Source organism: Brienomyrus brachyistius, chromosome 1, assembly GCF_023856365.1.
Source record: "Brienomyrus brachyistius isolate T26 chromosome 1, BBRACH_0.4, whole genome shotgun sequence".
Lineage (NCBI taxonomy): Eukaryota > Metazoa > Chordata > Actinopteri > Osteoglossiformes > Mormyridae > Brienomyrus > Brienomyrus brachyistius.
Window position 1 is genome coordinate 39,168,601 of NC_064533.1, and position 15,665 is coordinate 39,184,265.

Genomic DNA, 15,665 nt, shown 5'->3' on the forward strand with positions numbered 1-15,665 from the left:
CCCATTGTTTATGGGATAGGCTCCGGACCCCCCCCCCCCCCTCCCCGTGACGCAGTAGGATAAGTGGTTTGGACAATGGATGGAAGAATAATACTAACCCTAAAAGGGACCATGTCACTAAGTGTAATTCTAGCTCCAAGCCTAATCCTACGCATGGCCCTAAAAATAAAAAACAATTTAATAACTATACCGATAACGCAGGCTAACGCGCCATGTAGTTTTGTATGACAATCATTGTGGACAATGTTGTGTTCGAATACCTTGTACCATTAGGTGGAGCCAAAGACAACGCTTTAAGAACATGATAAGAACAGCAAGGGCGAAAGTAGAGCTGAACAAATTTAGCTAAAAATTATTCGCTTCACTTGTGCATGAATACAACTGATTGAGTTTTGTTTTACTCTGAAGTCGTCCATACCCTGATTACCAGGTACTCGCCGTTTCCAAGACCTGACGTCAGTTTTGTATTTTTCTCTTGTGTAGAAAATAAAATCACAGTTGCCAACTCATATGAAGTTCACACAAGAATTCTTACAGCAAATCTGTTTTATTCCGTGATAAACCTAAAACTAGTTATATCAAAAGCGTCGGGGTACTTGCAAACCCTACAGACTCTTTACAAATATGTAATTGCGCAGGCAGACTGAAATTGAAAATCTCGGGCCAGCCAGTTGACCGAAGTTGACAACCCTGATAAAATGTCTTTATTTCCGTCCTCAAGCAGCTTCGTCTCCTTTAACCCACGCGCGCTCTCGTACCCAAAGCCCTTATTCTATCCATGCATCACGTGGTTCTATTCGAATACCTGCTTCTTACATTTTGGTTGGGATGTTTTATTTTACTGTGTGTGTATATATATATATATATATATATATATATATATATATATATATATATATATATATATATATATATATATATATATATATATATGTACTCTACTCTTTGCGAGAGTATATATTGGTGAGTTGCAGAAATAATTAACGTTTAATTTAAAAAATAGTGGTCTGCAGAGGTCGATCAGGTGGCATTCCTGCATTTACCTTTCCTGAAGGGGCTGGGCCTCACCTGACTGAGAGGCGTAGGGGTTTTGCAGAACAGAAGTCTGGCTTTCCCAGAAAGACGTGGCCAAAACCTGCTGAAATGCGCCAGATATCAGAAAGTTTAAGGTGCAGCAAATGCTATTCTGCTAATGTTTCACTTTTGACTGAATTTTGAAAATCATCGGTGAAAGACGAGTTAAAGGTAAATTTGTTTTCACGTTGGTTTAGACTATGCTGAAATGAAAGTGAAAGTAAGCAGTGGATCGTAATTGAAATGTGGAGTCGATCGTGTGTGCTTCAAGGTGGCAGGATTTCGACGAATATTCTGTTCAAAATATATTAATCAACTTAAAGGAGTGCAGGCAGTAGATAGCCGTGGAAAAAGACTAAACGAGTAAGCTAGTAATTGCGAGGGTAAGCGCTGACCGACATCTGAGTGGAAGTGCAAGGACATAGTAACTGAAGCAAAACAAATAAACAAGCCAATAAAATACAGATCTGACTTTATTTTTTTAAAAAAGAAATGTTCTGCCCTGATTTAGACTCGGCATCACGTGTTTGATCTGTGCACTTTTAAGTGTGCCAAAGAGCGTGCAAGATATAATAATCGTAAGGCCTTTCTCAGATAACTAAACGGACCTGCTAGCGACTTTAACACAGGGGATAGAAATGTAGCTCAGTCAAGGACTGTGGTCTTCACATGTAAAATCCCCAGGAATTCCACTGTTACCATTAAGATCCCATAGGGCATTGAAAACTTATCTACGGTATCTCTAATGTGAATGGATATGTGGCCAAAACACAAGCAAAATGAAACATCATGTTTGCTGTCGACACCTCCAGTCCAGAAGACTTGCTTAGTCATTAATATGGATGCACCCACTTCGACATGAGTTCAATGGCTAATCACCCACACCAGCACTTTACTGTTTTGGCTCTTTCTGGCTCATAGATCAGGGCTCAGATTAGTTTAGTTCAGGGGTCTCCAATTCCAGTCTTGGAGAGCTAATATCCAGTAGGTTTTCTATCATACCTGGCTTCTGATGAGCCTCACCTGCTCTCTGGTAAATACTACCTGGATAGTAGCTCTCCAGGACTGGAATTGGAGACCACTGGTCTAGTTGGTCTGACTTTCTTCTTTGTGCTTACCATTAGCACTCAGCACCTGAGCTAGATATCTTTCAGTCAGTGGCCCAAATCCTGTTAGCAGTGAAAAGGAAAGGTGTCACAGGCAGGATACCTGGCAGTGGCAGTGCGTGTGGTTTGGGGTGTGTCAGTTGATTTTTTATTTTTTTTTCCTTGGCGTAATACTGAACTGTTTTACTAACTTGGTTTAAATAAACTTCCAAATTAGTGAATTCCTTTTGTAATTAGTGGTTTGTCACATGTCTTTTTTATTTTTTGTTTTTGTATTGCTGGGTGGTTTATGTAAGTAACGCCTAGGTACAGTAAGTGCCACTTCCAAGTGGAAATATAATGTACATTACCATAAATAAAATGCTATACTGCATGGTTTTCTCTCTAGCTAATTGCTAGCATTGTTGCTTAGTTCTCTATCATGATCTACAGCATGCTGTGTGCAGTCTTTGTACTACAGATTTACATGCAGTATGCTAAGCTAATTAAGCCTCAGAGCATATTTGCATATCGAACCGATGTGATTCATACAGCCCACAGCAGCACATGCAGTAACTGTTCCTTGGGGGCAGTATGTGCATGGCTGGCCAGCCATGTGATGCTTCAGATAAAAGAACACGTGTAGAATGGAGGGCCGGATATCTGCTTAAATACTTAAGGTTGCTTGTCAGAGAATCGAGGCCTTGATCCATAACTGTGGCATTCATTGCTCAATATTTCATTTGTAAAGCATGATAGAGTTATGTGTTATCTTGATTCCAAACACATAGGACGTGAATACCATAACTGAGATGTAATTAGGAGTCATTTTTCTCAGAATAGTAAGGCACAGTGATAATTAGACTGCTTTTGGGTGATGGGACACCCAGGTCAGTACTTTTTGCTTCCTATCGTCAAGCCTAATTACAGTTAAATTATGCATTGGATAATCTATCAGGCATAATGTAAACCATGGATGAGGGGTTTGTATTCAGGAACGAGGTGTCATGGGCAATATTTGTGATTTTGGACCCTGGGGGGAAGCTGAACGTGTCTGCCCCACCCCCTAACAAACACTCTTTATTCATGTCAAATTCACATTGAACAAAAATAATTACAAAGTCAGCTGCAAGCTGGGAATTATGCAGATCAGGTCACATGATGCACAATGTAATTTTTGAGTGTTATAGTCAATTACATGAGGATGGTTAGTGCTGTGTTGGGCCCTAATTATTGCAGTTGACTTTAATGAATTTCTAGTGTTATCCTGTTACCAGGAAGATTTCTAATAACCATTGGAGAACCTTGAAACCGTGTGATAATTGACTGTATGAATAACTTCATGTGACAACACATTTTTAATAGGTTACGTGAAATGCAATTGTTAATGAATAGTGAAGGATCCAGATATTTGATGACTGTGTCCAGTTATTGTGATGGGTGTCTCAAAGTTTCCCTGTGATTTGGCTTAATTTCAGGATTCCGAAATTTCCGTAAAGTGGTGTCACTGCAGGAAATCATTTAGTGAAAGTTGTTTGTACACAGGTGACAGGGTTTGTGAGGTGAGTGTTGGGCTAGATTGCTTTTAAAATCCGAGCCTGGTCATTAGGGTTCCCCCCGGTAAATATTACCAAGGGTGAGGACCCCTCATGATGGTTTTTGTTGGGGGAGGGTGTCCCATGACAATTAATTTTGCCGCCCGGGAAAGGGGGGCACAATATATTTTGCTAGCCTACAAAGCCATTGGTTGACTGAGAAAATGCTCAGGATGCTAGATGGCCAGTGCAGCCCTGGTGTTGAGCCCTCACGTGTTGTGTGAAGCAGCTTCGTTTCTGTGGATACACGCCCGGTGTGACATGATGACACAAACAACGCACTTGGCTGGGTGTTTCGCTCCCTGACAAACACGGTCCTGGCCCCGCCCATTACATGTCAACCCCGCCCCCCAGTTCTCAGGTGACCCCGGAGGAGCTTTGGCTCAGGTATGCTGCTCCGGTGGGCGAGCCATGGCTGCCGTGCTTGCGTGATGTAATCAGACACCGCGGTAGGAATGGTGAGGTAATGGGGGTGGGGCGGGCATGAGGGAGGACAATGTAAATAAAGGGCTTTTTTTTTTTTTTGTTTTTTTTTTGTTTTTTTTTTTGCTGCTACTAACGACAGTTTTCTGGCTGCCATTTGCAGGGCCTGGTGTGAGGGAGCTTTAGCAAAGACGAGTTGAAAGCTTTCACCGACGGCAAGCAGGTAGGATTATCTACACCTCTAGCCCTTTATCCACGCAAAGCAATTGAGATCTGCTTTTTCATTTGGCTTAAAACAAATCTTTTATGGAGTCAAATTTTTATTTCTTTTACCTCAACTGCTTTTGCTGGGGGGGGGGGGGGGGTAATGCAGTTGTGAAGGTTTGTAGATAATTTATCATGCTTGGTACTGAAAGCAAGTCCATTATGACAGCTTAGGTGTTTCATGAACTGAGTTATAAATCATAAATGATGCCTTTTTATATGGGCAGAAACCCTAGGAGACTAAGGATTAGTATTTAACGAATGTGTTTGCTGTGTTTGTGAAATGAAAAAAATATAAAAATCAGCAGTGACTGTGTACGTCAAATGTGTTTCCATTTGCTAAAATGTTATGGACTGCAGAAGCTTTGGATTTAAATGTAAGAATCTTTTTTTTTTTAAAAAAAAAAAAAACTTTTTAAGTTTTAAGAGTTTGTTTTAAACAAAAGAAATTCAATTATTTGGCTCAAGCTGTCTGAACATTTCTTAGTATGATTCTGGGAGCCCGTCTGCCTGTGTATCTGCTTACTGAAAGAGGCGTCGTGCTTGTGATCCGTGCTGTGCTGTGGCCGTATGTTGACACCAGAGGTAGGCAGGCCCCGCGCCGGTACCCTGCTCACTGCAGCTGCTTGTTTGCATGTTCTTGTTTGCCATGACGTGGTACGCCCGCTTCCTTCCTGCAGCGCGCTCGGCCTCAAGTTCGAGATAAGCGAGTGTGCAAAAGAGGAAACAGGAGGGTCGCCCTGTGTTTGGGGGAGCTGTGAGAGACGAGGCGGAGGGCTGGTCCTCTTCTTTCTACCCCGTGAGCGAACCGCAGCACCTATAAAGGGGAAGCGAGACCAGCAGTCCAGCAGTCAACTTTGGAGGCCTCAGGTAATTTTTGCCCACTGGTGCTTCTCCGCCAAGTATAACTGCTAAACGGCAAAGACTGGTTTGATGATGATGTTTTTTTGTTGATTTAGAGTCATTTTTGCGAAAAGAATGATCAAGGTTTTTTTTTTTCCCGCTCCAGGTTAAGGTGTAGCTGCTCTGCTTGTAATTAAACATTTTGACCCAAACCGGGACACAAAAATTTACATCCGTCTGGTGACGAGTGCCTTCAGCTTCTTTGGAATATGCGTGGTGGCTCTCAAAGATAAGGTGCATCTGCTCTCTGGATTGTTCTGAAGAATTTGGGACCTCGAGCACGTTTCTGAAAGGCTGCTGTACACATCCGGGCCCTCCAGTCATATCTGGCACAAATCAAGTTCTTTGGGATGAAACTGTAACACTCCGGAGCCCCCAGAAACATGACGGCGGCCGTTGGGAACAGCGAACTTGCCTTTGAGTTTGCCAGTGGTTGTATAGACAGTGTGCAGCAGGTAAGACGCTGTGTTTTGCATCTGTGTACGTCTGCGTTTATCAGCAACATGCCTTACTGCCTCAATGTCCAACGTGAATCCAAATCATTGCTGCTTTTGTTACTGATGTATGCAGAATACATTAGTATATAGATCTACTGTGTATATTCTATATACAGTGTGTGTAGGTATATATTGTTATGTAATCTGAAGTTCTGAACCTAAATACTGTATGCAGAGAGCGAGGCCTTTCTCACATCTACTTGTTTGTGTCATGAAGGGGAGTTGGTGACTAACTGCCGTGCAATTCGCTTGTTCTTTCCTGTGGTATTCCCCACGCATTTCATCTTGGCCATGAGCAGTTTTAGCGTTTAGCATTCGCCAGGGGTGTGTCAGGTAGAAGCCCAGGGGTTCCTGACCCAGAATACACCGAATAAAAAAATTCACAACGGCCCAGAGGTTCTGATCTGTCCGGGGTTGCCTCGAGTGATGGGGGGGTGGGTGGTACGGGGGTGCGGAAGTGACACGGAAGCGTGGCGGCAGAAGCCCAGGGTACGGGCTATGTCATGGCCGCCGAATTGCTGAGATGGCCACTGAGCTCGTGTCTGACTGCAACCCCAGCGCCATCGGAAGCCGACATGCGCACAGGCACATGGCATATGCAGCGACCGCAGCCGTTGTGGTTTTTGTCTCCCCCCCCCCCCCACTGCCCTCCAGGCAGGCAGGCAGTCAGTACAGGCCTTATGGTGATCTCTGCATATAGAGGTGTAGGGTTTCACAGCCTCCACAAGTCGTGAGGAAGGAAGTGTGTCGGAGGGCTTTTTGAGATAGAAGTGAACGTGTTCATGTGCAGCCCTTCCGTTGGTGTCGGTTTTGGTATCGGTGTCGGTGTTGGTATTGGTATTTGACGCTGCTGGCTTCTGCCCGGCCCATCATGATGCTAAGCGAAATCCTCAGGCTCTCTCTCAGTAACAAGGTACTAGACACGCCCCTTATCTCTTCTCCCCTTAGCCAATGGAAAGCCTGTGTGTCAGAGCCACACAGCCCCCCACGCTGGCACGTTGCCGATTTGCTGTTTTTAGCTCTGAATATATCACTTTGGCTGTGTGTTCAAAATGAACAACTGGATATTTCGATGAAGAAGTCTAGGTGAAGTTCCTCTTTCATGGTTCAGGCCCACATCAGTAACTCGGAGGCTACATTATGCCGCATTGACCTGGCTCTCCATGTGATCCTCAGTGTCTGTCTTGTGTTCTGTGCAGCTGAGTGACCCCTCGGTGTTCCCGGCTGTTATCGTCGAGGAGGTCCCCAGCTCCCATCTGCTTAGCTACTCGGACTTAACCTGCGAACAGCCGGCATCAGGAGGCCTCGATCCAGCTGTGGGGGCAGAGGACCCTGGGGTTCATGGAGGGGGTGTGACTTTCACAGGTGATTCATAAACTATAATATGGCACAAATCCCTGACTCCTTGTGTGCAGAAGGAATAAATATACAACCGATTTACACACCGACACACACTAGTGAATTGGCAGCAGCAAACTGCCCGTGTGTGTGTGTGTGTGTGTGTGTGTGTGTGTGTGTGTGTGTGTGTGCGCGTGCGCGCATGTGTTCTTGGTGATAGACTGGCCTTCTTAAAGGTGTACCCTTGTCTTGTGCTCTGCGACACTTGGTACGGGTTCCACCCTGCCCAACCCTTTATTGGTTAAGCAGGATGGATAGCTTTTAATCCTTTGTTTTTACAAAACATTCTAGCTTTCAGGCTTGAAGGAGTTACACAAAAATTCTAGTATCTTTGTGTGATCATGGATGTTTTGTCTTTAATTATTCTTCTGAGAGGTCATTTGGTTGCATATTAAGGAGATTAGCACTTCTTAGCACACAACTGTTAGATCTGTACTATTTATATTTATGGTTGTAAACCCTTGTGTGAGCACTGATGTCTTTGTGTTTTAATCACCTTTTAGTTGTTTGGCCCAAACCCACAGGCTCATAAACTGATCCTTATTACTGATTTTTTTTCACACGCTGGAACACTAATGCCAAGGCAGCCTGGGCTGCTGTCGTTTAGTGCTAATTGCAGCTACTAAAAGCTCCCTCATCTGAGGCAAGAGCCCAGACTGCTTCTGCCTCTAAGTTTCCCGTGATCTCGATTTGGGTGCCTGAGTTTTCCATCTTGTTATTGATGCTGTTTGAACATCTGCTGCCTTCAATAGCATCTCTCACTCTGAAACAGTCCATCTACCTTAATGCCACCTACCCAGCAGTGTTGTAATGCAGTGTTATAGCTAAAAAATGTTTTGCCTTATTCATATGGAAGCAGAATGGCCTAATAGTTCTTCCCTGATTTCAGTGGAAAATAGTGATGAGGCCATGGAACCTATAGAAGGAGCAGGGGCCCTGCTGAGAATGGACTCCTCCAGAGGACTTTTCGATGAGGAGCACATGGGTGAGGTGTATGCTATGAACCTGACCTAGCTGGTGTCCACCCATCCGATGGAGATCCTTTTCTTTTGTATCGCTTTGCCCACCTGCTGTCAGTTTTAGTTGATGCTAAATAGATGCGATATGTTGGACAGAAGGTTGGAAGGAAGTGCCTATATAAATGTGAACTGCACAGTCCTGAATTGAAAATTAACATTTTATTGGTGGTGTTAATGTAGCTTGATACATTTAGTATCTGCTAAATAAAAGCAAATGTAACTGGGCTTCCAGTCTTGAACAGAATCCTCTTGCCCCGACACTTGTCAAGCTAGCTCTCAGGCTCCTGGCTTCTTGCTAACCTGTCTCATCCATCTGACCGTCTGCAGGTCACCCATTTGCACAGTGCAGCAGTGGGGTCATGGCCACTCTGAAGTCGTCCCGCAGTGCGGGTGGCAAGGTTCGGCAAGGCGCTGTGGCCAGAGCGACCACCCAGCAGCCCGGGAAGAAAAAAGGTACGTCAGACATCTCACTGCAAGAATGAAGATGTAGTAAAAGATGCGATTACAAACAAAATGTCAAGTTAAATCAGACACATGAATTGTGAATGTTTGTATATTATCTGTAGTTAATTATAATATTAAAATGGAATTAAATATTTTACACTGCAGCCCCGCACTGAATGATCACTGTGTAAGATGGCTGCTCTTCTCAGTTCATTCAGCAGATACTTTTACCCAAAGAAATGCAAATTTTGTATTGTTGAGAAAGCAGGGTCAGATAAACCCTGGAGAAATTACTAGTTAAGGGTCGTGCTCAAGAGCCCAAAGGTGAAATCATTCTGCTGTCCCTGGGATTTGAACCAACAACCTTCTGATCACAGGCATGACATCCTAACCCACTGAGCCACATGCTGCCCTCGCTTCAGTATGAAATCATTTGGTGCATGTTAGTGTATCCTTTATTCCTGCCTTCATTCTTAGTCCCCTCCCCTATAGGGAGGCGACCCCGACAGCCCCGACCCGAGTCACCAACACCAGATCTCCAGATAAAGAAGCGAAACAAAGATGGCAGAGGTGCAGTATGAGTGTTCTGCGATATGTCAGTGTTCAGTTTCCAGCGTTAAACTGTTTAGGCCACATTCTGTCCCCCAACCAGTGGAATGGAATTCGGGAAAATGAGGGGAGGAAAATTTTGAAAAGGAATGGAAAAAAATATCAATGGACTGAGTAGAATGAGAGTAATAGAGAGCAGCCACTTTGTGTCTGATTTGGCTTTGCTCATCTGGTGGACAAAAAGCAGAACTGGAGTGAGATGATCGTGAATTTGCGGTGGTAGATTTTACAAGAGAATATACCGGGAAACATCCAAACCTCATGATGTATTTTTTCTGTTAATCGATTTGTTTAAAATTAGAAATCACATCCATTGAAAAAGATGATACTAATGTATGAAAATGTCCTATGAGGAATTTGAAAACCTGGAGCCGGTTGCACAAGACACCTTAAGTTGTCCCCTTAAGTAAGACATTTAAGGTTTAATTTCTCCTTAGCTGAGGGATTTATTTAAGGGTGCTGCACAGAACCCCTTAAATGGTTTCCTTAGTTAAGGAAAAGCATAAAGGGATTTACAACACTGAAAGACGTTTTACAGCAGTAGAATTGTCCCGTTTCCATGGAGACAGTTCGTATGCTTGCATTTGCACCTGCTTGTGATACCCGTTATCGCCTCACAAAGTTACTCACAAAGTAAAAGAAATAGGAGGAAAGAAGACTAGAGCCAAATTGGTCAGAGGAGGAAAAAATATACTTTTGGAGGAATACAATAAAAGAAAGAACATACTAAAAAGTAAATTTGATCTGCAAATAACATCAAACAGAAGTCTGGTGAAAAGGTCCATCCAAGAGGTCCAAATAATACAACTTATCGGTTCTGGCCAAAAAAGAGATCACTAATTATAAGAGAGAATGCGACAAAACTCGTAAGATAACTCTTCAGTTGACGTTAACTTACAACTTCAGATAGGTTAAATAACTAAAGGACTTGAGGGAACTGTTAACGTTAGTTTATGTTGTTGACAGTGAAATAGATCTCTTGTTGCTCATTTTCTTTCAATAGGTTATTACACATTAAAGTAAGTTAAGGTATAGATATAAAGTAGACTGTAACGGTGTATAACGTTATAGGCCATGGTTAGTTAGCGAGCTCAGCTGAACGTGAAACAGGCTTAACGTTTAGACTGCAACCTAATGTGCTAGAAAAGAAATAATTCAGAATTATTAAAAAACAGAATTTATTCTGTACAAAATGTCATTTTCAAGGTGGAGGTCCACCTCCAAAACCTCTTTCAAATGAGGCAGCGATGGTAGCGGACATGAATGACACGGCACACCATTGACTTGTGGACATGAAAAACATCACTTTTTACAGCCTGGAAGGAGCCTGTAGCATAAACCCGCAGAGTAAACATTAACTGCAATGCAGCTGGGAGAGCACAGCTTCGAATTGTGGGGTGATCCAACTGCAGACGGTCGGACAAATCATAAATTGACTGCTGGTCAAATTTATAAAGCAAAATGAATTGCTCATCATTAAGCGTATCTAAAGGGGTTCTCTCGGTCGCAGAACACTCTTTTTGGGATGTATTCATTTTCGTTGTTTATTATCATAAACTCGGCCAAGTTGCCGTTAAGGTACGGTTAGAGGTACCTTATTTTTTTTCCCTTAGTTTGGTTGCTACGGTCTTGTACAGTACAACCATTAAGGGATTCCTTAAGTATAAGACCAAGATAAGGAGAAAAGCTTAAGTACTTAAGAGAAAATTTTAAGGAAACCTTAAGGATGAGAATTAAGGGTGTTTTGTGTAACAGACTTTATTTTAAGGAGACCTTAACTCTTGTGCAACCGGCCCCTGGTAATTATCACTCTGTTTTTGGCTCACCAAGCGACATCCTGTGTGACCTGCAGGAAATACACTCTATCTCTGGGAGTTTCTGATGGCCCTTCTGCAGGACCGGTCCACATGTCCACGGTACATTAAATGGACTCACAGGGAGAAAGGCATCTTCAAGCTTGTGGACTCCAAGGCGGTGTCACGTCTTTGGGGGAGACACAAAAATAAACCTGACATGAATTATGAAAGTATGGGCAGAGCTTTAAGGTAAGTCCCTCCAATAGAGTGATGATAACTGCCTGTAGTGTGCATTCAAGGTGCAGCACAGTACATTTCGCATTTAATAGGTACTTCTGCCCAAAATGATAAGACACACTAGTGATCAAACCTTGGGGTCAGATAGCAGGGTTACCCAGTTCCCCACACCTTTGGAGCATTTGGGGTTACTTAAGGCCTCAGTGGTGATATGATTGGTCCGAATATTAGCCGAGCCCCCCTGCCCCCTGTTTTTGGGGGAAAAAAACTGGAATACCAAATTCTTCTTTAAAAGAAGAATAAGAACAAGCGCAGATGAGAAGATAACCCTATCACTGTTAAAAAGCAGCCACTGGCTATTGCGTTACAAGAAGTGTATTGAATAGCAAGTACTGCAATAAACGAATGTATTATTTGGGGGGGGGGGGGGTGGGTAGTCAGTATTACAATGTAATTCTTTTGGGGCAGTGTGATACTTACAGGAAACATCCATGCACCTGGAGTTATGGGCCAATTGCCTCTTGCCATTGCTAGAAGAGTGGTAGTTTAAAACCATGTTATAAATGATATGAGTGTTGTGTCTTTAGCTTACAAATGTTACCCCTCTCTCCTGGAGACCCTTTGGCAGCTCTTGCTATGCCCTGTTGACCTTTGAAGTACAGAGTACATTATTTATACTGTACATCAGATATATTTTGGTTCTTTTATCTGCTACATTCTTTCTTGATTCTGCCTTTTAAAAGCATCATCTGTAAATGTTCATATTGGAGATTAGCTTAATATTCTTTTGCGTTCCTTGAGTGTTCCCATTCTGCATCCCTTAGAGCAGTATGCCACTGTATGACATTTAGCCTGATATAGCTCACATTGTAATTACTTCTTACTTGTCATTCTGTCTTATTATTTCCCTTCTGTTCATTAAACACATAAGTGTCCTGTGTAATAAACCCCTGGAGCTTGGAAGTTACCTACTAACTAAAGTCTCGGTTGAAAAAGAGTTCAGCATGCTGTGGAATTGTACACGTAAACACACAATGAGACTAGAATAGTGATTTTTTACATTTATTCTTTTGTGGCAGATATTACTATCAGCGTGGCATCTTGGCCAAGGTGGAGGGCCAGAGGCTGGTCTACCAGTTTACAGAGATGCCGAAGAATCTGATATGGATTGATGATGAGGAGCAGTCTGATAGCAGCCGGGTGGCGGATGTGGAAACATTTCCTGAGAGCCCCATCCAGACGCCACCAGCTCCTAAATCTTCCAGTAAGAGTGACAAACAGAGAACCAGAATCACGGGACCCAGAGCGAAGCTAAAGTGTGCGGCCAATAACGCATGTGAGCAGGTGCGGAACCTCCAGCAGGCAGGAGATGGACAGGCAGGCCGAGCCCTGGGGCTGATCCAGCAGCACCACCTGCCTATCGTGTCTGCCGAGATGATGAGGACGCTGCAGAACATCCAGTCAGTGCAGCCAGGACAAAACGGCTCTGTGTTTAGGACTGTGCAGCTGCTGGAGAACTTGCAGTACGCCCAAGAGAGAGATGGCGATGGTGACGCCCACCAGGGGGAGACGATGCAACCTGTGAAGTACGTCTGTCTGGAATGGAGAGCTCTGCTTTGTTACATTTTTAGAGCTATTTTTATGCAATATGTTTTCGTGTAGATTATGTCGGGATGAATTTTGCATTTATATTTTGGGCTAAAACGACAGGCTTAAATTTCTTTTTTTCTCCTCAGCTTCTTAGCCAGTCAAGCACAATTACCGGTGGTTTTGTCGACAGAAAACCAGCCAATCCAGACACTGACGCTGCAAACCGTTCCAAGAATAGTCCTGGCCAATCAGGATGAGTCTGGGGCCTTGGCCACATCTCCTAGCTTTTTTCTACAGACGTATCCCTCCATGCAGCCAGTTGCAGTCATAATGGAGAACATAACCTCAGACGACCACTCAGAAAGTCAGGAAAAGAGTGTGCTGTCCACATCCCTATCGCTGGCAGAAGGGGTTTCTCTGACTGCGCTCATCGGTGGCCAGCACCTGCCCTCCCAAACCTCGGGTACCGCCATAACCTCGGTCATCTCTGCCCTAGAAGACAAACCAACTGAAAAGCTGGAGATGGAGGACACGGAGTTAGAAAGGCAGATGGGAATGAAGTCCGAGGCCCCTGGGGTAGTCGTCCTCAGTGATGCCTGGGTTGGTTTGGAGGGCAGCAAACAGGACCCAGCATGATGAACAGGTCAGATATTTTCTGGAGCACTTATCTGAAGTGTTATACCTGAAAATGCTAAAGTTAATGTATTGCTGTATATATACCTGGGAGGTCGTCATGTACCCTTAAGGCCCCTAATCTTTAAATGTAAGACAAGTTAGTAAAGTTTATCAAATTTCAAAGTTTGGCTTAAATCTAGACAAGATATTGTAAGCCCCGTCAAAACTCAATGGAGCGCTCCAACTTCCCTCCCCCGGCATGGTAAAATTTATTATCTTTATTTTTCCATGAAGTGTAAATTAATATCAACAAAGAGATTTAGTAAACACAAGACCTGCATTTTCACTTTTCACTTTCACAAAATGCATAAATAAAGCAGATTTGTGGTTGCAATGTACTATGTAATCGGCTGCCCCCAAGGACCTCCCAGCTCGGGGCCCAAGGCCATTGCCTGCCCTGCCTTTCCTGTCACTGTGCCTCTGTCTGTTTCTCAAAAATATAGTGAAACTACATTGTAATAGTTTTTTTCTTTTTAATGATTGTTAATCTACGCATGAGTGGTAATAGTTTTATGGAACAATTAGAGAAAAAGTCTCAATGAAGAATGCACATATGTAGTATGTAAAGTGTGTGTGTGTCTAACAACATTAAAAATATAAAATAGCTTCTCTTCTGGTTTCCCTGTTCCTGCAGGTTTCCTTGAGCAATGCCTCCCATTGGGTAAATTGCCCAGATTATGGGCACTGCAATTAATTGGCACCTCACCAGGGTGTCCCCCTACCTGTCACCCGCATTCCTCTGCAACCCTGACCAGAACAGCAATCCAAGTGGTAGACTGGCATGGTCAGCAGAACCGTGCACCGAGACTGTGAATTTTACAGAGGATTTGCAGGAACATGGTGGTTTCAGAATGATACGAGATAGCTAGCTGCCCAAGGTGCTGGTGGCCCTGTGTCTGTGTGGATTTCCTTCAGGCACTCCCATAGCCCAACAACAGCAGTTGCCTGTAATGTCCAATTTACTCTTTGCTTGACTATATGCTGAAAATGGATGGAACATTCAGGTTTTTGGTCTGGAGAAAGACCGTCTGCTTTTAATGGTACCAGTTCATAAGTTAGCCTGACTGTGTTTTGGGCTGTGACGGAGCCCAATTTGGTTACACCAATGCACATGTCAATCCGAATCTTTTATGTGTTTTGATTTTTAAAATATGCATTAAGTATTAAATTCAGCTTTTATGCATACAACTGATACAAGCATTACATATCGCTGAATTTCCTAAGTGTTTTAACAGAAAATATTTTCTCACTGTGTTCTTTAAATTTGTACTACTGTACTTTTTGATAAAATTATAAAATTGAAGATCAGATTTTAGTATTCTGCATATATTTTGAAACAATGTAGATAATGTGAAATATATTACTGCATATTGTATTTTATAAATATGAAATGTTTTACAATTTTTTTATAGCAGTCATTGAGGAAATATTAGTGCTGTGAAATGCATTCTGAAGTGTACAAAACAAACCCACTCTTTATGTTAGTTTAATTTTCAAGCAAATAAAAATAAATGTGAAAAACCTTTTTCTGTCTCTCAATTTCACAAAACATTACAAAACTGGTTGGAGTCCCAAAGGAACTTTCATTGTGAGTTATGGCATTTTTTAAAATGGTCATTTGTGCAATGAATTAAAACACAACTGATGCTACTGCTGTGCTTGGTCACAGAGAAGATGGCCTGGAGGCTGCTTGGTGATTCATAGGTATTTTAATGTGATTTATGAAGAGTAAAGTGGGGACAAAAATAGGTTTGGCGAAATTGTGATGCATCTTTGAGTATTGGGATGATTATTAATGTTCAGTAAATGTTGATTATTTCCATAAATGCAGTAATAGCATTGTTGACTTTTACCTCCAGAGTGTGGGGGTGTGCTGGTTGAATCCTGTATACATGTGTGTCCCTATGTTATGTGAGTTTTGCTGGGTACTTCAGTTACCTCCCACAAGCCAAATAAATGTACGGTAATTAGGCTAAGTAGCCCATTTGTAAAATTCTATATGTATATACCCCAGCCTTTTGCCCTGTGCTGCTTGGGGTAGACTTCAGCTCCCCCT

The 15,665-nt window shown here is 42.9% G+C and overlaps 1 protein-coding gene across 4 annotated transcripts; it reads left to right on the plus strand.

The window, feature by feature from the left end:
* Positions 1-1,059: 1,059 nt before the first annotated feature.
* On the plus strand, positions 1,060-15,134 carry LOC125747947 (ETS-related transcription factor Elf-1-like). Of its 4 annotated transcripts, none has more exons than XM_049023660.1 (13): positions 1,060-4,212; positions 4,341-4,400; positions 4,929-5,026; positions 5,122-5,311; positions 5,451-5,799; positions 7,041-7,206; positions 8,129-8,224; positions 8,586-8,711; positions 9,195-9,272; positions 11,164-11,356; positions 12,424-12,930; positions 13,081-13,577; positions 14,244-15,134. In XM_049023660.1, exons 5-12 carry the CDS (start codon positions 5,728-5,730, stop codon positions 13,568-13,570), a joined length of 1,728 nt encoding a protein of 575 aa, XP_048879617.1. In that variant the 5' UTR covers positions 1,060-4,212; positions 4,341-4,400; positions 4,929-5,026; positions 5,122-5,311; positions 5,451-5,727; the 3' UTR covers positions 13,571-13,577; positions 14,244-15,134. The 4 variants fall into 4 exon arrangements, with proteins under 4 accessions (XP_048879617.1, XP_048879598.1, XP_048879608.1 ...); XM_049023641.1 differs by having other exon boundaries at positions 1,060-1,245; XM_049023651.1 differs by lacking the exon at positions 4,929-5,026.
* The last annotated feature ends 531 nt before the right edge of the window (positions 15,135-15,665 follow it).

Coding starts and splice junctions, on each gene's coding strand:
- LOC125747947 (XM_049023660.1), top strand. CDS start 5,728: ATGACGGCGGCCGTTGGGAACAGCGAACTTGCCTTTGAGTTTGCCAGT. Junction 8,225..8,585: donor TTTCGATGAGGAGCACATGG/GTGAGGTGTATG, acceptor GACCGTCTGCAG/GTCACCCATTTGCACAGTGC. Junction 9,273..11,163: donor GCGAAACAAAGATGGCAGAG/GTGCAGTATGAG, acceptor TGTGACCTGCAG/GAAATACACTCTATCTCTGG.